Genomic DNA, 21,563 nt, shown 5'->3' on the forward strand with positions numbered 1-21,563 from the left:
AGTTTTTTGAGTTTTTGAGTTTGAAAAAGTGAGTTTTTTGAGTTTGTTGAGTTTGAAAAAGTGAGTTTTTGAGTTTGAAAAAGTGAGTTTTTTGAGTTTATTGAGTTTGAAAAAGTGAGTTTTTTGAGTTTTTGAGTTTGAAAAAGTGAGTTTTTTGAGTCTTTTGAGTTTGAAAAAGTGAGTTTTTTGAGTTTTTTGAGTTTGAAAAAGTGAGTTTTTTGAGTTTTTTGAGTTTGAAAAAGTGAGTTTTTGAGTTTGAAAAAGTGAGTTTTTTGAGTTTATTGAGTTTGAAAAAGTGAGTTTTTTGAGTTTTTGAGTTTGAAAAAGTGAGTTTTTTGAGTTTTTTGAGTTTTTTGAGTTTGAAAAAGTGAGTTTTTTGAGTTTTTTGAGTTTGAAAAAGTGAGTTTTTTGAGTTTATTGAGTTTGAAAAAGTGAGTTTTTTGAGCTTGAAAAAGTGAGTTTTTGAGTTTGAAAAAGTGAGTTTTTTGAGTTTATTGAGTTTGAAAATGTGAGTTTTTTGAGTTTTTTGAGTTTGAAAAAGTGAGTTTTTTGAGTTTTTTGAGTTTGAAAAAGTAAGTTTTTTGAGTTTTTGAGTTTAAAAAAGTGAGTTTTTTGAGTTTGAAAAAGTGAGTTTTTTGAGTTTTTTGAGTTTGAAAAAGTGAGTTTTTTGAGTTTTTTGAGTTTGAAAAAGTGAGTTTTTGGAGTTCATATAATGTAAGAAAGTGAGTTTTTTGAGTTTTTTGAGTTTGAAAAAGTGAGTTTTTTGAGTTTTTTGAGTTTGAAAAAGTGAGTTTTTTGAGTTTTTTGAGTTTGAAAAAGTGAGTTTTTTGAGTTTTTGAGTTTGAAAAAGTGAGTTTTTTGAGTTTGTTGAGTTTGAAAAAGTGAGTTTTTGAGTTTGAAAAAGTGAGTTTTTTGAGTTTATTGAGTTTGAAAAAGTGAGTTTTTTGAGTTTTTGAGTTTGAAAAAGTGAGTTTTTTGAGTTTTTTGAGTTTGAAAAAGTGAGTTTTTTGAGTTTTTTGAGTTTGAAAAAGTGAGTTTTTTGAGTTTTTTGAGTTTGAAAAAGTGAGTTTTTGAGTTTGAAAAAGTGAGTTTTTTGAGTTTTTTGAGTTTGAAAAAGTGAGTTTTTTGAGTTTTTGAGTTTGAAAAAGTGAGTTTTTTGAGTTTTTTGAGTTTTTTGAGTTTGAAAAAGTGAGTGTTTTGAGTTTTTTGAGTTTGAAAAAGTGAGTTTTTTGAGTTTTTTGAGTTTGAAAAAGTGAGTTTTTTGAGTTTTTTGAGTTTGAAAAAGTGAGTTTTTTGAGTTTTTTGAGTTTGAAAAAGTGAGTTTTTGAGTTTGAAAAAGTGAGTTTTTTGAGTTTATTGAGTTTGAAAAAGTGAGTTTTTTGAGTTTTTGAGTTTGAAAAAGTGAGTTTGAGTTTGAAAAAGTGAGTTTTTTGAGTTTTTTGAGTTTGAAAAAGTGAGTTTTTTGAGTTTTTTGAGTTTGAAAAAGTGAGTTTTTTGAGTTTTTTGAGTTTGAAAAAGTGAGTTTTTGAGTTTGAAAAAGTGAGTTTTTTGAGTTTATTGAGTTTGAAAAAGTGAGTTTTTTGAGTTTTTGAGTTTGAAAAAGTGAGTTTATTGAGTTTATTGAGTTTGAAAAAGTGAGTTTTTTGAGTTTTTTGAGTTTGAAAAAGTGAGTTTTTTGAGTTTTTTGAGTTTGAAAAAGTGAGTTTTTTGAGTTTATTGAATTTGAAAAAGTGAGTTTGTTGAGTTTTTTGAGTTTATTGAGTTTATTGAGTATGATAAAGTGAGTTTTTAGAGTTCATATAGTGTAAGAAAGTGAGTTTTTTGAGTTTGAAAAAGTGAGTTTTTTGAGTTTTTTGAGTTTGAAAAAGTGAGTTTTTTGAGTTTTTTTGAGTTTTTTGAGTTTGAAAAAGTGAGTTTTTTGAGTTTATTGAGTATGAAAAAGTGAGTTTTTAGAGTTCATATAGTGTAAGAAAGTGAGTTTTTTGAGTTTGAAAAAGTGAGTTTTTTGAGTTTTTTGAGTTTGAAAAAGTGAGTTTTTTGAGTTTTTTGAGTTTAAAAAAGTGAGTTTTTTGAGTTTTTGAGTTTGAAAAAGTGAGTTTTTTGAGTTTATTGAGTTTGAAAAAGTGAGTTTTTTGAGTTTGAAATAGTGAGTTTTTTGAGTTTTTTGAGTTTATTGAGTTTGAAAAAGTGAGTTTTTTGAGTTTATTGAGTATGAAAAAGTGAGTTTTTAGAGTTCATATAGTGTAAGAAAGTGAGTTTTTTGAGTTTGAAAAAGTGAGTTTTTTGAGTTTATTGAGTTTGAAAAAGTGAGTTTTTTGAGTTTATTGAGTTTGACAAACTCACTTTTTTTTGAGTGATTCACTCACTTTTTTTAAACAAACTCTCTTTGTTATGAGTGATTAACTCACTTTTTTTAAACAAACTCACTTTTTTATGAGTGATACACTCACTTTTTTTAAACAAACTCACTTTTTTATGAGTGATGCACTCACTTTTTTAAAACAAACTCACTTTTTTATGAGTGATTCACTCACTTTTTTAAACAAACTCACTTTTTTATGAGTGATCCACTCACTTTTTTTAAACAAACTCACTTTTTTATGAGTGATTCACTCACTTTTTTTAAACAAACTCACTTTTTTATGAGTGATCCACTCACTGTTTTTAAACAAACTCACTTTTTTATGAGTGATCCACTCACTTTTTTTAAACAAACTCACTTTTTTATGAGTGATTCACTCACTTTTTTTAAACAAACTCACTTTTTTATGAGTGATTCACTCACTTTTTTTAAACAAATTTGCTTTTTTATGAGTGATTCACTCACTTTTTTAAACAAATTCACTTTTTTATGAGTGATTCACTCACTTTTTTTAAACAAACTCACTTTTTTATGAGTGATCCACTCACTTTTTTTAAACAAACTCACTTTTTTATGAGTGATCCACTCACTTTTTTAAACAAACTCACTTTTTTATGAGTGATTCACTCACTTTTTTTAAACAAACTCACTTTTTTATGAGCGATTCACTCACTTTTTTTAAACAAACTCACTTTTTTATGAGTGATCCACTCACTTTTTTTAAACAAACTCACTTTTTTATGAGTGATCCACTCACTTTTTTTAAACAAACTCACTTTTTTTGAGTGATCCACTCACTTTTTTTTTTAAACAAACTCACTTTTGTATGAATGATCCACTCACTTTTTTAAACAAACTCACTTTTTTATGAGTGATTCACTCACTTTTTTTAAACAAACTCACTTTTTTATGAGTGATTCACTCACTTTTTTTAAACAAACTCACTTTTTTATGAGTGATTCACTCACTTTTTTTAAACAAACTCACTTTTTTATGAGTGATGCACTCACTTTTGGGTTTGTTATTTTTATGCAAAAAGAATTGATAAAAATTACTACACAAATTCTACAAAATTTCTTACGTAAAATTGCTATGCTATTTACTACGCTGCACATCTAATACCGGATATGGTTTGTCGACTGGAACTGTATTAGTTCTAACCCCCGGACCAAGTATTCAAGCATCCGAATCCGAATCCGGAACAGTTCCAAATACTGTTCTAAAAAATAAATGGAATCACAAGCTTTTTCTGGTTCGGTATGGGTTGATTATCGGTTCCAGGACCGGTATGGGCTCATGATTGCTACCAGGACCGGAATAAGTTCATGATAGGTTCCAGGAACGGAATGGGTTCAGTATCAGTTCCAGGATCGGTACTGGTTTATGATAGGTTCCAGTATCAGTATGGGTTCATGATCGGTTCCAGAACAGATATGGGTTCATGATAGGTTCCAGAATAAATACGGGTTCATGATAGGTTCTAGGACAGGTATGGGTTCATGATCGTTTCCAGGACCTATACAGGGATTTCCAGAGGTTCTCATAGTTCTGGGACACTTCCTAAACTCTTTCCTATTGGAAGTGAACTTCTAATGTTGGAAATTCGACACTATGGCACCCTTTTTGGACAGGGTCGTTGGAAATTCTTATTGCATTTGTCCATCAAGGGTGCTAGGGAGTCCAATTCCCATTACAATAAGTTCATTTCATGTAAGAAAGAGTCAATGCCGGTATGAGGTTCTGATAAGTTCCAGGAGCGGTATGGGTTCATGATAAGTTCCAGGACCGGAATGGGTTCATGATAGGTTCCAAAATCGGTATGAGTTCATGATCGGACCGGTCTTAGGACCAGTATTGGTTCCAGGACCGGTATGGGTTCAGTATCGGTTCCAGGACCGTCATTAGGTCTTGTCCAGTTCTAGAATCAGAAAAGGTGCAGTCAGAACCAGTACGGGTTCGGTATTGGTTGTAGATCTCTTAAGGGGTAGTCATAAGTACCTCATTTTCATTGGGTTTTGAGTCCAATATTTTCGGTATGTTCTTTACAGTAAAGTGCATCTATGAAAATTAGTTGCGTAGCGCTGTATCTTGGCCAAATTAACTAGTTTAAAAACAAAAACTTCTAACTGCAGGATCCCGAACGAAGACAAATTCCACGTAAACAAGCCGGCGCTAAGGATACTGTTTCCCTTCCTGCTGAACGACGTAGTCCCGGGCCGGGCGAAACGATCGGCCCGTGCACAAGTGAAACCCTGGCTGCTGAACTCATACCAGGCCCATCGGGCCTGCGTTACCGGGCTCACCTACCTGGACGACACTGGGTTGCTGTTGAGCTGCAGCAGCGATCGCACCGTACGCCTGTGGACACTCGGTGGGCGCTACATCGGGCTACTGGGCAGCCCGGTCAACTGGCAACCGCTACCCATGGCCGTACCCCCGCCGGCCGACTATCGTTTCCGCATTCCGCCCGATCTGCAGCGTGAGGTAAGTTTCACCACCCTGAAGGTGTTGCGAGGCGGCAAAGATAGTTCCCGAACTGCTAGAACCAAGAGTGGCGGAGGCACTGCCACTGTCGGTGACATCGTCGGTGTTGCTGCGGATCGATCCAAGCACACACCGATGATCGAAACGTATGGCAGTCCGCTGGCCGAACCAATCCTTAACACTGCCGTGCTGAAGTTACCCTCTAAAGAGCCGATGCTGCAGACGATCAAGCTCGATCGGACGTATCCTTCCTTCCCGCTGTACCGGCACATGGTAGCGTTTCCTGTGCAGCCGCTAAAACGCACGAACAAAACAGTGGAAGAGAACGGGAGCGATTGGAACGAGCTGGAACAGCTACTGGAGCGAACAAAGGCGTTACAGTTCAAGGATGCCCCCAGTGACGCCGACGCCGAAGGCACGCAGTGAGGAAGGAAAAGCATTTTCGGTTTTTATTTTTGAAAGTAATCTCATATGGATATTTATTTAGATGGATTTGGACGGTTGGCGTGCGTGTGGTAGCGCGCCGCCATATCATGATTTAAAATTGGTTTCGATCGATACACATACTATCAAACTTTCTTTATGTTTTTTTTCTTTCTCGGCCCTAACCCTCTTCTCTACATGCGTGTAATGGCTAACCAATGTGTACTAATTCTAACGTCCCCTTTGCCTAGTACGTAATTGCATGTCCCTGGTGTGTAACGGAGTACTACGGTAATTGTGGACGCACACCGGTGTCCACTAGCTAAGGCAGTTGGGTTTTTTTTCTGTTTAAATCGATCAGTTCTGCTTGCAGTACGCACACACACACTCTCCTGCAATCAGAAAACGTGCGTGTGTGTAAGCGACAATGCACGATTTTGAGCTTACGTCTCACGCTTTCGTCATTTTCGATGGAATGTTTCGATTCAAAACGAGCCTACCTATTTACCATGGTGCTTACTAATTAAATGACTGTAAATATTTACACTGCTACATGCTACCTCAGCGAACATAATCTCCATTTGTTGCGCCGCACGTTCGCTAGATTTCCGTTCCTTCTAAGTTGTATACTAAAAGTTCGTCGCCTACAGATCACTCTAGTGTGTTGACGAACTACTAATTTTCTATTGCCGGAGAGTAATAAAATAAAAGCCGGTGGTATACTCTCCAGCTTTGCTAATATTGAGGCCGGTTGCTAGCCCCTTCCCATACTCTGATTAGCAAGTATTTTTATAATAAATATAACATAGTGTCCATTCTTCTTACTTCATTCTTCACTTAACACAGAGCACCTTAATGGTGCATCTTTCATTCGTTCGTTTCGTTCTATCTACTGCTACTATTGTACACATTTGCCTTCTCACTATAAACTAACGTTCTTCTTCTTTTTCTTCTTCTTCTTCTTTTTCTTCTTCTTCTTCTTCTTCTTTCTCGTCTTCTTCTTCCACTTGTTCGTCTTTTAAAATTGCTTACTAATCTACACCTACACGGGAATGGGCGTTTCGATAAAAGATAAAGAGCTTGAGAAACGTTTAAATTAGTAACTATAAACATAAAACCGTAGAAGGAGGAGTTAAAAACACAAACAAAAAAAAAACAATAGTAGATAAAATGCCACATATGTCACAATATTTTACAGGCGCTAGCTCAAACTTTGATCGTTAAGGCAAGAGACATATTTCGATATTGCCTGAGATACGCCAACTTTACCACTATCTCACTGTGCTAACGCCCCGTGTAAGAGAATTCGCATATTCGCGTGATCTCCCCATTTCCACACAGAGACACGGACACAGTATTGAATGGAGCTTTTCTAGCCGGTCGGGCAGTGCCTACCGCTGGCACAACACCGCAGGGGAGGGGAGTTTTCCGTTATTACAGCTCGGTTGTAGTTTCCGCATCGGATCGATCCAGATCGTTTAGGTAGGAGAAGGACAGCTGGTTGTAGTCGCGCTTGCCAAAGCTAACGTTTTCGTTCGTGGGACTGATATGGTTCAGCTGCGGTTGCGACTGTAGGTCTCCGTTTTGGCTGCAAAGGTTTGAGATCGATTGTTTCGGTTAGAGTTTGCGTATCAATTCAGGGAAGGAGTGTTGGGAAAAATTAATGAGAATTAATCATAAGAATTGTATAGAAGCTGGTTGCATTTCCCAGAAGAATTTTGAATATTGTATAAGTCATTAATCTTTTGCGATTCAGATCTATTTGAAGAGTTATTAATATTTAATTATTGAAGATAGCTTTATCAGAATGAGTCACTGAACTGAGTCTAAGCAGTGAATTGATTTGATTTGAACAATTCAAGAGTTATTCGAAAACCTTTGTGACTCTTTTGCATGTTAAATCTCAGCGAGTGAGTGATTTAACTCTCCACACCGGCCCGTAACTCACTGACAGCACAACTCTCTTAGTCGCTCACAAGACTCCCAGAAAGTGAACTAAAAATATAACTCGTCAATCTAATTCACTCATTGTGAGTCCTGATCACTACTTGAGAGAGTTTAAATCATTTGTTATCGATTAGTATACGTTCCTAACTCTCTTTGATATAACTGTGTGTCATTGATTTATAGCGATTCTGGAAAATACGTTAACTTCTTCCGATAAGGTTTAAGTTGTTTCCTGAAGCTACTAGGACCTTTGGAGATTCAAGGTCAATGTCAAATTCCAATGAGAATCTTTGAAGATTTTCAGACTCCAAATTCAGATCCACTCAAATGCATTACCCAACATAGTGCAAAGCTTGTGGACTTGCGTCCTCCAACTTACCGAATGTGAAACAGAGGATTCGTGATTGGCACATCGTTGTAGCGATTGTTGCGCCCCAGCGTGTTGGTCACTATCTCCGTCCCCGCGTAACCACCCACACCTGGGCCCCCGTTGTGCATCGGGTGATGATGGTGGCCCTGGTTCAGGTTCACGTTGTTCGACCCGTGGTTGGCGTTGTTGTGGTGCGGTGCATGATTGATGTTCCGCTGGTTGCGACCGAGCGTGTTGAAGGTGTTGTTCTGGGCCATCGTTAAATTGTTTCGATTCAGCGTATCCCCGTACCTGCAAGGAGGGTAGAATTCGTTTATGAGCCAACATTGGACCACAGATCCCGCTCTCTCTCTCTCTCTCTCGCTCTACTAGCCCTCTACTTACCCGTTGATGTAGTTATTGCGCTCGGATTTGATGCGGCCGAGTGTGAGCGTGCCGGGCACTACCGGGCCCCCATTACCGCCGGAACCGAGCGGATTCAGATAGTTGTTGCGGTTCATCTCGAGCGTCCGGTTGAGCGTGTTCTGGCGGTTGTTAATGTTGAGATTGTTGTTGTTCTTCGTGTTGTTGTTATTGTTGCGCTGCAGCGTGCCAACAACAGCGGTCGTTGCGTCGGAATTTGTAGGACTGTGCTGACCTGTTTTGGATGGAAAAAGGGAGTGCAAGAAGAGAGAGCGACAAGTGTTAAAAGTGCTTTCGTTCGGTTTTGGGCATTCCACCTCGGACTGACCATTTTCCTTGTGCGTAATGTAGCTAACGTTGTCGAGGCTAAAGGCATGGTTTTTCGCACTAAAGTCTAGCTGCAGATCGTCACCCTCGTCGGCGAGCGGTACGGCCATCGCCAGCACCTGCGTTTCGTACTCCTTCAGGCTGGTCGGATTGTCCGACGGGGGCTGCTGCTGGGAGTTGATCATGACCGGATCGTAGCGTACGGGGCTAGTAGCGGGTGCAGTATACTGGCGCATTCTTTGCTTAAAGTTTTTGTATCTACGGGAAAGCGTGAAATGGGAAAGTAGGGCATTACTTAGCAGGATTCTATCGGGCATGGGGAAGAAGTAGCCTTGCGACACGCTCGCCACACTTACTTGGACCAGGAGATGCAAATGTACACGATACCGATGGAACCGAGGATGAGAATGACGATCGCGACGGCAATCAGCGCGAACGGGAACACGTCCTCGTTGCCCACGATAGTCGCCTTGATCTTCTGTATCGGCAGCTTCGGCTCGATCGGCCCGAAGATACCCTGGGCCGTCGCTCGCGCAATGCTGGACGCTTCGAAGTTGATCTGCGACAGGACGGCGGGCGCAAAGATGCGCTTCGCGACCGTGCTGGAGTTGCGCTCGAGAATGCGTTCCGTTTGCGGATCAACGGCATAGAACCTGTGTGGAAGTGGAATGAAGAAAAAAAGAAGGTTATTGCACGATCGTTCCACGCCACCCCGTTCCCGTACATACCATACATCCGTCGCTCCGGCCACCTCCTCGGCGGTGCCGTTCTCATTCAGCACCTTCCGCACCGCGAACCGCTCAATGCCCGTGATCAAACCGTCCGTCTTCTCGTGCAGCAGCTCCTCGAGGTTGCGCGCGTGCCGCCGCATATCCTTCGGGTTCGAGTCGAGAAAGACGAGCGCCATCCGGTTAATGTCGGCGATCAGGTTCACCACGACGCGGGCCCGGGCCCGGTGCACGATCGCACCGGCCGTCGCGTTGCCATTGTTGTCGCGCGCCTCCACCAAAAACACGAGCGGCGTCTGGCGCACCTGCTGCAGCGGTTTCTGCGTCTTCAGCATGCCGGTGTCTTCGCTCACCGTGAAGTACGTGCTCGGTGCGTCCTCGGGCGCGATCTCGTTCGCCTGCCCGTCCACATCGAGCAGCGCGTACTTGAGCTGCCCGTACGGTCCCATGTCCCGGTCGGTAGCCTTCACCTGCAGCACCGGCGTATCGATGTCCGCGTCCGCACCGATCACCGCGTAGTACGTGTCGTTCCGGGCGCTCTGCTGGTACGTCCGCGGGATCACAAACTGCGGCACGTTGTCGTTTTCGTCCTGCACGATCACCTTCACGGTGGCGGCATTCCTGTGCTGATTGACGAAGTACTTGCTGGACGCTAGCCGCACCTCGAGCTGGTGGCTGGTGGCCGCCTCGTAGTCGAGCGGTGCCGCCAGGGCCAGCGCGCAGGCATGGTCCTCGATCGTGACGCGGAACAGCCGCCGGACCGTATCGTCGCCCGCCAGCTCGCAGCTAAAGCCGCCGTTGTGTTTGGTCGCCTTCTTCGAGTTGATAATTTGGATCAGCTTGATCGTTGCGTTCACCCCGGTCGATTCGGGCACGCTCGTCGTGTAGCTGTCGTCGCTGAACGCAAGCCCCTGCACCTCGAGGTTGACGATGCCACCGCTCTCTAGGCGCGATTCGGCCGAATCCCCGTTCGGGTTGGCCGGTATGTGGCCCACGTAGACGGGCAGGGTCGAGACGCTGCTCAGCTGCGGCTCGCCCATATCGAACGCCCGCACATCGATCAGATACTCGCTGTCCTCCTCCTTGCCGAGATCGTCCCGAATGCGCACGATGCCGGAGTCGGCATCGACCTGGAAGTACTTGAGCGCTTTGCCCCGCCCGACCAGCTCGTACCGCACCACGTTCCCGGGCGACGACCCGTCCCCGTCCACCGCCGGCATCGAACCGACGATCGCCCCAATCGGCAGATTGTCATTGATGCTAACCGGCTCCGGGATCGACACAAACACCGGCGGTATATCGTTCCGGTCCTCCACCTCCACCAGTACGCGAATGTAATCGCCCGCCCCGGTACCATTGTTCTCCAGCGTGCCCACCAGCAGCTCGTGCATTTTGTCCTTCTCGTAGTCCAGCCCCCGGATCGTCTTGATCTGACCCGTGCGCGCATCCACCTTGAACAGATCGCCCGGCCCGCGCCTCAGCGTGTACGTAATTTCGGGCTTCGTGTCCGGATCGAACGCGCGCACCGTCGTCACCGTCATGTCCGGCACGTTTTCCGGCACCTTAATCTCCACCGTCGACTCCATAAACCGGGGCACCTCGTCCGCCACATCGCGCACCTTCACCGTGACGCTGGCCGTGCCGAGCCGCGGTTCCGGCGCCCCATCCTTTGCCGTCACCACGAACCGGTACTCCTTCTGCTTCTCGTAATCCAGCGCCACCTTCGTGCGCACCTCGCCCGTCCGCGAATCGATCCGGAACGGTATGTCCGACGGGACCGTGTACGTAATCTCCGCGTTCATGCCCTCGTCCGCATCGGTCGCGCGCACCGTCCCGATCGACACATTCTCCCGCCCCTCGTCCACCGCAAACACGTACGGCAGCTGGCGCTCGTCAAACTCCGGATTCTTGTCGTTGATGTCCGTCACCTTGATGTTGACGGTGGCACTGCTCGCCAACCCACCGTTGTCCTCGGCCCGCACGATCAGCTGGTAGCGGGTCAGATCCTCCCGATCGAGCTTGCGGATCACGCTGATCACGCCACTGTCCTTGCCGATCGAGAACTGGCGCAGATCGTTCCCGGTCGTGATGGCGTAGCTGACGGGGTCATTTTCCGGATCTTCCGCCTTCAGCACGATCACGGTGGAGTTGATTTCCGCTCCCTCGCTTACCTGCACCTCGTACACGGGACGGGCGAAGCGGGGCGGTTTCGTGTTCGGCCCGGGCGTGATCGTCACCTCGACGATCGCCTGCGACGAAAGCCCGCCGACGTCCGACGCCTGCACCGTGATGCTGTACTGTTCGCCCGCGTTCAGCCGGGTGCGCGTTTCGATTTCGCCCGTCGCCGGATCGATGCCGAACTTGCTCGCCCCATTGTTCGACACGTGGAAGATCGAGTACGTGATGGCGGCATTTTCGGCCGCATCGTTATCGGTGGCGTGCACCTGCGTCACCAGCCGGCGGCCATCCCCAGCCATCAGCGTTACCGGCGCGACCATCGCCAGCCGCGGTGCGTTATCGTTCACGTCGCGCAGATGGACGGTCAGGCTCATGGGGGCGCTGGCCGCATTGCCGCTCGCTTCGCGGGCCACCACCTGGAACAGGTACTTGCCCGGGCTGGGCGGATCGCGGTCCAGCCCTTCCTCGTTCACGCGCAGCACGCCCTCCTTCGAGACGGTAAAGGACGGTGTCGTTACCTCGTAGATGTACTCCATGCCCTCACCGTCCGGGCCCAGGTCCTGATCGGTGGTGGACAGCTTGATCGGGCTACCGTGCGCATCCATCACGACCGTCCCGATGGGGGAGTTTTCATCGACAAAGCCCTCCGTCGCGGTAATGCTTATCATCGGTGGGTACGCATCGACCGGCTTCACGTGTATCGACAGCTTCGCCGTCGTGAAGCGCTTCATATCGGAGACCTCTTCCGCCTTCACGACGAGGTCGAACTTTTTCGCCGTCACCGAACCGTCCACCAGCTTCGTCTGCTTCAGCACGCCCGTTTGCGGATCGATCTCGAAGTAGTCGCCATAGTTGCCGGGTATGCCGCTCAGGAAGCTGTACCGGATCGGGGCACTGATCGTGTCGAGATCGACCGCCTGGATGCGCTCGGGCGTTACCGTCAGCACACCCTGCAGCGTACCGGCCGGCACGGACGCACTGTACTCCGGGTTGAGGCAGGCACCATCGAGCAGGACGCAACCGCGATAGATGAACGAGGGATCCTGGTCGTCCGAGTCGGCAATGTCGATCGTTAGCGTCGTGGTCGCGGACAGCCGCTCGGAAGCGTTGCGAGAACGATCCTGTAAGGAGAATGGGAAGGGAAAAGAAAACGGTTTAACGTTGAGTAGGTTGAAGCAACAGAGTCACCTGAAAAGTAGTGTGCTAGCTTCTGCGGAGCAATTAAATTGTAACTGTTTTTGGCAATATTAGTTACTTTCCATCGAATGCAGTGAAATTGAGGCCCTGGAGGCCCTCCCGTGGAGTTCGTTGCTTTAACTGCCTTCACGAATGGTACGCGATTCCTTTCACCTGCTTACGCTAGTGACCGGTACGCCTGCTTGCCGTCAATCCAGGGCCTAGCCAGTGACACAGAAGTCAATCGATCGATACAGCGGCGAGAAGAGCGGCACAGTCATAAATGAAGTGCAGCAATAAAGATCGGTTTAAGGTTTGTGTTAATTGATACTTAAACCACTGCGGAATGGAGAGCTTTGGCGACAACTGTTACCGCAGTTACCGATGCTTTAACGATCCCGCTCCATGCCTTGTTCGTTGCTGGGGCTACTTAACAGGTAACTAGAGCCTAGAGGAATCTTGAGCTTGGTTGCTTGTGCTACGCGTTTGTGAAGGGGTACGGGGTGGGTCAATTTTATTGACACTATTAAATGTATTATTTTTATTAAAGTAAGCTAGCCTGATCAGTAAGAGACAAAATCATTGAATTGACTTCATTAGTGCAATAATTCTCTTAATTCAATAATGCAAAAGCTGAAGAATAGGATTGTAGTAACGAATTGCAATGTTTGTGCAATTACGATACTATTATGAGGATTGTTTCTCGTTCGTTGATCTTTCAATTCGAATTAGACATCTTCATGCAACGGATTACACAGCGATCGTAGGCTTATCGGCTTAGTATGGTTCGTATGACAGCTCTGTAACATTACACTGTAAGCGAAACACGAACCCATACAGCTTAACCGGCAAACGTTGAACTTGAGCGGGTTGTATTCTTTCCTCCCCTCCATGTTGGTTGGTGTCAGTGGTCACGTCAAACCTTTGTGCCAATCATCCTTCGTGTTGTGTATTTCTTCCCCCTTTCTATGGGATCAATAACAACATTCTGCCTGGCCAGCCAGACAGCCAATGTAGTAATAATCAATGGCATCTTTTGTGCGAAGGATTGAAACGGCTGGTGTGGAAACTGCTAGTAACATGCTCTAATCCCTCTCATCGTTTGCCGGTGCGAGTGTGGCGCTGTTGTGATGCAGACAAGAGTTTCATTTACCCCTGTGAGGAGTGTGTGTTGCCGCTCGTTGGGTTCGTCGTTCGTCGTGCAGCCAGCTCTTTTGATGGCGTCTTCGTCATCTTCGTGCTGCACACTGATTTCTGTCAGTTCGCTCCTAGCAAATCTAGTGCAATCATCGTTTGCATGATCCCCTTGTTATATTGAGGCTAGTTACGCTTTCTTCATCGTGTGGAATTAAATAAAGATTCCACCGATCCACCACCCGAACCGTACCCATCACTTGACCCATCAGGCTCTCGTTTGTTGCATTCAGCGTTCTTCTTCTGTTTGTAGGAAGGGAGACGGAATCGTTTAAAATTCTCACATTCCCCACTCCCATCCCAACAATGCATGTCCATTTTCATTCCTTCTTGCTTGATCGCGTCCTGAGGTGCCATCGCAGGTTAATAAAACTCCCGCCAACGAGATGCAAATTGCCGCTGTGACGTGTGATGCACGCCGCACAGGTACGAGATCGCTCATCCCCTTGGAGGGGCTTTTTTTACGCTGCTTGTGGTCAATCATGCGGTTCATTGGCACCTCCTGGTTGGCCTGGACGTAACATACGCGCACATGTACAGCCCTATCACGGCAGCAGGGCTGTGTAATCACGCGCGGCTCTGCCACCTCGTGGTCATTTGTCAAGCTTCGGTAAATTGAATGTAATTGCCATCGCCAGCGTGAGCTGACGACGCTGCTGGCCAGAGCTAGGTAGGCTCATTAATCATCACTCCCTTTTCGGCAGCGGGAGTGGACAGAACACAAAGGCTTACCAGAGGCTGTACACCGCTACCCTGATACCTGTGCCTTGTTCCGATTTGTAAGTTGTAAGTTGCGTTAGCACAACACAGTAGTTTTGTGTTTTTTAATTTAAAAACACTTACAAGAAAATGAAAAATAATGAAACCTCGGTTGCACTCGGTCGCACAGTGAACGTAAACAATGGCCTGGGCTGGTGAGATTACATGACACCCCTACACGCCACACCGTGAGCAGAGCGTGATTTCAATGCACCGGAGGAAAGGAACGCCACCGTTTCTTGAACGGTTTCTGTCAACGGCGCAGCAAACTGCGGCGTCAACGCATGCCACCCAACAAGGTGGACGAGTCGGTCGGTGTGCGTGTGTTAAGAAATGCCCTAAAAATCTCCAATTCCTCCTCCCCACGAAAGGTATTTGTGACCGTATCTACGCTCGATTGTCGGTGGTCAGAGTTGAAGGTTTTATCCTTCAGGTTTTTCGGTTCGAATTAGCGCACCGTTGCGACTATTATTAATTATCACTACAAGCAAGCCTCGCGGTCGTGCTGTTTTTGTTGGCCGGCAGAAAACAAAAGTGGTCAAACCAGGCGTCGAAGACGCGGGCAGGTTGTTTGCTTTTTGTGTCAAAATCTGGTCCACCCGATGGAGTGGACGTTAAATTGATCGCCCCGCGCAAGGGTAGACTCCCGCTGTGAGATTGGCAGCACTGTGGGGGGAGGAGTTGTTGTAGTGAGGTTGATTAAAGCTACCATCGATAGCGGTGCGATCGTAACCATAATTCGTTGTAGTCGATTTTAATTGAATTTCAATAATTAAAACATTTTACAGTACATTACGAAAAACAAACTCTGAACCGGGGAATTCGAAAAGACCATCGTAGACCATCGTAAGATATCTATGAAGAACCAAAGACTGCCAAGTGCAAGCTACTTTTCAACGCAGTCACTGATCAATTGATCGCTTTCTATTTCCTCGCCTTCAATCACTGCATCCCGATTGCGTAGCATTGCTGGAGCCACCAAATTGAGAGTCCCCCCCCCCCCACAAACCCTACCCTAGAAGGTGTTCATTTTCCAATTAAATTTGCTTTCCTCGCAGGACTCCCGGGGCACACCAACACCGTGCGTCTGGGTGCGATACTGACCGGTACCACTAATGTCAGCTTGGCATTAGTAGCCGGGTAGCTCGAAAGCTCGAAGCCTACCGAAGTACAATACGGACAAAATAACTATCTTTAGCGCAATGCCAGCGGCGTTCCGACCGGTGGTGCTGCGTATCGGGTATGAGGACGACGCAATCGACGCCATCGTGTAATGTGGCGCCGCCACTAGTGGAACATACTTACTCCCTGTGTTGGTGTGTGTGTGTTTCGGGGGAGGTTTGAAAATTATAATAAATTGATCACGACTCTCAACCCCCTTTAACCAAAGTGGAAGTACTTTGCTCGAGCGGGGTAAAACTTTTTCCCGCCCGCAGCAGTACTGCTCTATCGGTAGCGCTCGTTACGGTGGTTCCTCATCGATCGAGACCTTCCAGCTTCCCCCTTGAGTGGCCAATCGAAAGCGAAACTATGAAGCGGCTTTCCATAACATCCTTCCCCTTCGATCCCTTAGCTGACTTATCACTTGCTTGCTGGTGATCTTAGCTCGTTGAATTGCGTTGAATTGCACGCTCGTCATCTACCTGAATTGTTGTGCCTTGTCATCAGCCGTGCTCTGTACCGGAACGGGAACCCGGAACTTATGGCATCATTGCGAATGAAACAAAAACCAGAAGTGCAATGGCAGCACAGCAGTGTCCTCCAACAAGTGTTCCTCGTTCCTCGAGCACCGTGCTCCTTCTTGGACACTGGCCGAGAATGTAAGCATGCGCTCCTAAAATCCCGGACAGGACAAAGTACGCGGCGGGTGACGCAATCAACTCCATTGGAGCAACTGGTGGCAGACGCAGAAACAAAAAGCAACGGCCAACAGCAGCAATACAATACACTACCTACCACCGTGAATTAAGATCACTATCTTTATTATCTTCTCGCTCCGTAATTTAGGTCTGCAAGTTGGCACCCCTTGCTGCCGCTCCACAGTCCCGTCCCGTCGGCAGTGTGCTAACGTGACTTGTTAATTCTTTTCACCTGCTTCTTCCTGGTTGTCCTTTTTTTTTTGGGGCGTCTGACATTGAGTCACTTTGGTCAAACTATAATACTACCCCCATATTTATGTACGCTGCAGGTTGTATCCCGCTTTGTGCGAAACAGTTCATACTTTAGTCTTGCTGCTACTTGCGGCAACTACCATTAGGTAAGAGCGAACTTTTCAATGCCAAAGTCCCATGCCATTAAATGGGATGGGCAAAGTTGGTTGCCATTTGTAGGCGGCTGTGTGTGAGGTATTATGTGTGTTTTACAACACACTTTTACGGTAAACGGAAATTCATAAAGCTATTAGACTGACGCAGGATACAAACCAAAAAAACAACACTAAACGCTAATTGAATTTTCTGTTTTTTTTGTTGGGTTCTCTCGAGAAATGAACCCGTTTTTGCATTTGCATCTTTGCGCTCTTGACGGCGTGATAATTTTATTACATTATTATAGTTTATTGCTGTTTGCCATTTGACGCTGATTGCCTAGCGTTGCGTTAAAGGTGAGAAGATATGGCTTCGCCAGCTTTAAAGCGTTGCACGATTATAATATTTGAGATAAACGGATAACATTTGGATCAAAGACAAGACAAGGCGACTGACAAAGAAATGGGCTCAAAGAAGAATTCATTCAAGGTTGCTCTTGTCTTATTATCCGACGGAAGTAGAGTAGAGGAAGAAAACTTAATAACCGCTGTAAGTGAAGAATAACACAAAGAAAACGTAAAGATGTTGATATTCACCAAGTCACAATTAGCCGTTAGAAACTACAACCAAACATCCGAGTAAAAGGTGCAGTGTGTGTGTGTTCTAATTTCTAATGCACGAGTCTGGTAAAGTGCAGCGCTTAGGTCAAACTTGGTAGCGAAAAACTGTACATCGAGCTGCATCGCAATCGAGGTCATGGAATGTGCATCAGATACCGTCTCATGCTCCCCGCGGTCCCTAAACCCCCCTCCGATCTGCCTCGAAAATGCGTTTAGAGCAAAACAAACAAATGACGTCGAACAACCCCGCTTGTGGTGGTTGTGGTTCATTATGCCACCTGATTTTCGTCCGCTTCCAAAGCACACATCTCGCGGTGTGTGTGTGTGTGTGTTGCTTCGGTGCATGTTATGCAAAAATGGAGCAGAAGAAGAAGAAGAGTAAGCAGAGGAGAGAAAGAAGAACCCGTCCTGCTCGGTTTGAGGGCCGATACCCATTCGCAGCTCAGTGCGCGGGTACGCGAAAAAAGGGCAAAAACAATTTACCCATTTCGTAGGCTAATTCCTAGCACCGGCAGTTAATCTGTTTCACCCTTATACGCCAAACCGTCGGCCCTTGCTGCCAGCAGTACAGTGCATATGTGCAATGGGCGGTTTGGGAAGCCTTTGGCGAAGGCTGCGACACTCGACACGTGGCCCCCATATCCATGATGGCTACCGTGTACTGTGGTTTTGCCTTCTGGACGCATTCCAACGGGCCAGGCAGCGCCGTATGGTGTGCGCTTCTGATTCCGTTTTGTCCGCAGTGTTTATGCAAATAAAGGGGGGATAGGTAGGGTGGACCTAGTGTGAGGAGTGTAAAGCAAAGCATACATACTCGCCCTGCAGCGAATGTGTCGGGCCCGGTCATGTGTTGGATAAGGCGCAAGCCGAAAGAGGGGTTTGCCGCGCAGTTGCGGGCTTGCCCCTTGCCAATCGCTCGGTCCATCCATGTTCCGAAAGGAGGCAAATCAGACGCGCAAGAGCGCCTTTTCTGGACACACACACACCACCGGTATTTAGGTTAGGCGGGGGTTGTTGTGTGTGTTTCTCCCAATCACTACCATACACCGTTCGTACTGTAGGGAGATGCATATGGAAATAGCAATTATTACATGAATGCAAACACAGTCACACACACGCATCATACAAGGCACGCGTGCACACGAACCCAATGGAGTGAAAGCACTCACTCACTTGGGCAGGATGATAATTAAATTGTCAACCGGAGGGACACCCATACGCAGCCACACAGCCTTGATTTCGAGCGAACGTGAAGCGCAGTCGCGATTGAGCGTCAGCGGTGATCGGTGGCGGCTGTCCGTTGTGATTAGGAGAAGCCTAATAGCCGCTCCCCCTGTACACGACGACATCGCCCAGAGTCCATAAATCACGAGCGATGGTGGCGGCTGCGGGCTGCACACCGTTCCGGTAGTGATTAGATGTCGTTAGGACTTTCACGCCTATACGCTTGTCAGGTGGTGGAGCGCAGCATAGCGCACAGTTCCAGGCGCCAGCAAGCCACAGTCAGCAGGGTGTGTGTGTGTGAATTTATTAGCCCCTTTTCCTTTCCTTTGCAATCATCGGGTCTTTCGGTGCAAATTTGCGCTGATCCCGATCGGTGGCGCTCTCGGTGATCACGTACGGAGCGTTAGAAATTCACACTTGCCAGAAACGCTATAATTACGGTGAGTTTGAGCTGTGTACTACAATGCCTGAGGGGGACTTTGGTTTCTCGGTTTTTGTTTTTATATTTTTCCCTCCCAGTCCCCTGTAAGGTTGTGTGCGGATTTTGGGGCGGTAGCAGCACTCTCCAGCACTGCCGCCGGGGAAGTTGTTTTGTAAAGCCGGCTGCTGCCCGTGTGTCTGCAGCTAATATAGGGCGCTTTATCAAATGTGTGCACTGTCGTTAGGGACTTGGTGTAGGAAATTGCTAACAGCACACACAAAAAAACATAGGCAGCTAGAAAACGAACAGCCTAAATGTAGCTTATCGAGTTTAATAACTTGTAATTATTCCCCGTCGCGTGTTATATGCGCCTCGCTTTGCAGTGATGCCCTACGGTGCTCGAAAGGATCGATATTCCGGGAAAGTAGGAGAGCGTGCCTCTGCTTGACGGAAGTGTTAATAGTCTTGGGGTGAAATTTTAAACCCTAACCTGCTGAATACCGTCCGGTGGAATATCATTCGGCGAGGGAACTTCTATTCTGTTTCGATGTAAATCGGCGCACGTGTTAAGAGCGTTGTGCTGTGAAGATTTATTCATCCCGCAAAACACCAATTACAGCCGCCCGAGGCTAGTTAGCGTAATGCCACAAATGAAGATATCGTCTTATTTAGTTGCTAGTGAAAAATAAAACGGTGAAAGTGTGCTTTTGCGGTAGCGTTTAATTTGCAAAGTGAGCTGAACGCGCGAACAAGCGACGAGCCCGCTTGTGTGCGCACCCGGTGAAGGATTTATTACGATTGTCATAACGAACACGCTAATAACGATCAATAGGTTTCGGCCTGCGGGCACTAAAACGGTACCATGGCTCGGTCTCACTGCACGGAAATGCCGGGTTTCGGAAGCTTGATTAAATATAGCGAAAATCGCTCAAGGTCTCGTGCAGGAGCTGCTGAGCAGCCGTCGGGCGCGGTAAAACACCGCAAAAGCCCAAGAGTAGTGTAGTCCCACGCACTCAGTTGCACCGCACTTCTAGCCATCTGGCTGGCTGTGTTTGGCTATGGTAAAGCCGCCAACTCGGGGGTTTGTTTTCTTTGCCAGTTGAGTTATTTTCTAATTTAAAGCTTATTCCTGTCGCACACATGTAGCACTACGGCTCTCTAGTGTTGGCAACTCATGCGAGGTGTGCATTCTCAATGCGATGATGACGATGCACAGCGCTTGCCTGACACCTTTAATGCTTCACAGTATTAACCCAACAGCAGATGTCGGGAATAGCACTAGAATACATTTGTTTGCATCAAAACATGACACAGCGATCGGTTGGTTTGTGTCTGCTTGATGGTGGGTATGAGATCAACGGGGGTAGATACTAATTGGAAGACGCATTAATCCTCTCGAAGCTGTGTGTGAGTGTGTGTGTTTCTGGCGGGGGAGATCAGATCAAAATCAGATGGCACTGATTTATGATGGTTAGTAATTGGCCTTTAGCCTTGGAGGCTCTAGCACACACGCTTAGGTGTTGCTAATTATTGTCAGAAGTATCGTTAATCATCGATCAGGTGTTCAGGTGTAGTGTGTCGGGTTCAACCCCTGCATCAGCATTAGGCTGCCACTTGAAGGGCTTGAAAGTATGTAAGAAAGCTATAAATTATGCTTCGCTTAACGTTAAATTAATTTAAACTTATTTTTAGTGTCTTTGTATCGGTTTACATCGCAGAGCAGAATAGTTTACGACCGTGTCCGGAGCAGTTCGCCGTGCTCCGTTTAAACCTACCTAATCGTAATAGCACCGAACAACCGTTTTTCCTTGATCGTGTAGCCAGGCATGATCTACATTTAAGGGTTTTTTTTGTACTAGTGCGCGCACTGTACACTTTAATTGCTGCCGAGCTGACCTACCTCGGCTCCGATTCACCGTTGTGTCGTCCCGTTTGCGGAGATGGAAAACACAGCCCTTTCTCTTGCACGGCAAACTAGCGACCTCCCCTCCCAAAACAACTCCCACCAATGCAGGCGCGGAGCGTCCCATGCGTTCGTTTGTTCTTGATACAGTTTCCCCCTGCCTGGTTGATGGAAAATGGCACGAGCCGACCGAGGCCTATTTCTGCCTCAAAAACTGTTGTGCAAACGCAGATCGATCGATCGTTTATCGGTTACAGGGGAAGGGTTGCGTCTGTACTTACACACACAAGTACGGTTGGTAATGATTGAACCGATCGAGGAGAGGCAAACAAAAAAAAAAATGCGGTCAGCAACAAAGCCAAAGGCGTGCGCTGCATCACTCGCAAGAGCTCTCTGTGTGTGCGCCACAGACTAGATTAAGCCACTTCTTCCCCCAGACCCAGATGAGGGCACGCGGGGAGGGTGGAAAAAGCAACAAAATGCACGAAACGCAGATTCTAATCTTCGATAAGCACCCTTTTACCCCGGACGATGTGTGGGAGAAGAAGGCATTTTGAACCGTCCGCATTGAGGGGGCGAGGGCGTTGTAGCAAGTAACGTTACATGCTGGAAGAGTTCAAGCCCTGGTTTCTTCCTTCCATGGGGTTGTGATTGTTTTTGCTTTGTTCCGCACTTTTTCCCATCCTCCTCCGAACCTTCTGAACTGAGGAACTGTTTTAGTATCAAGCGCAGATTAAACCGGGACACGGGGTAAGCGCGGAATAGAATGGAATGGCTGACTGCTGGAAATGAAGCAAAT

At 46.5% G+C, this 21,563-nt stretch overlaps 2 protein-coding genes across 3 annotated transcripts in view; one reads left to right on the top strand and one right to left on the bottom strand.

Annotated features, from left to right (window-relative positions):
• Positions 1-21,563, top strand: part of LOC3290597 (WD repeat-containing protein on Y chromosome) — a 94,639-nt gene that overhangs the window by 8,834 nt on the left and 64,242 nt on the right. Inside the window, exon 3 of one of the 2 annotated variants that reach the window (XM_061648033.1) lies at positions 4,495-4,846. In XM_061648033.1, the coding sequence (XP_061504017.1) occupies positions 4,495-4,846 (352 nt within the window). Of the gene's footprint in view, positions 1-4,494; positions 5,413-21,563 lie in introns of those variants that run through there. The other variant, XM_563902.5, reaches the window with a different exon arrangement.
• LOC1273658 (cadherin-99C) overlaps positions 6,286-21,563 on the bottom strand; it is a 149,284-nt gene continuing 134,006 nt past the window's right edge. Inside the window, exons 8-13 of the mRNA XM_061648032.1 lie at positions 9,044-12,342; positions 8,672-8,968; positions 8,317-8,573; positions 7,971-8,223; positions 7,596-7,877; positions 6,286-6,857 (exon numbers count right to left, since the gene is read on the bottom strand). Coding sequence (XP_061504016.1) covers positions 6,704-6,857; positions 7,596-7,877; positions 7,971-8,223; positions 8,317-8,573; positions 8,672-8,968; positions 9,044-12,342 — 4,542 coding nt within the window. The 3' untranslated portion in view covers positions 6,286-6,703. The remainder of the gene's footprint in view (positions 6,858-7,595; positions 7,878-7,970; positions 8,224-8,316; positions 8,574-8,671; positions 8,969-9,043; positions 12,343-21,563) is intronic.

Source organism: Anopheles gambiae, chromosome 2 (assembly GCF_943734735.2).
Source record: "Anopheles gambiae chromosome 2, idAnoGambNW_F1_1, whole genome shotgun sequence".
NCBI lineage: Eukaryota > Metazoa > Arthropoda > Insecta > Diptera > Culicidae > Anopheles > Anopheles gambiae.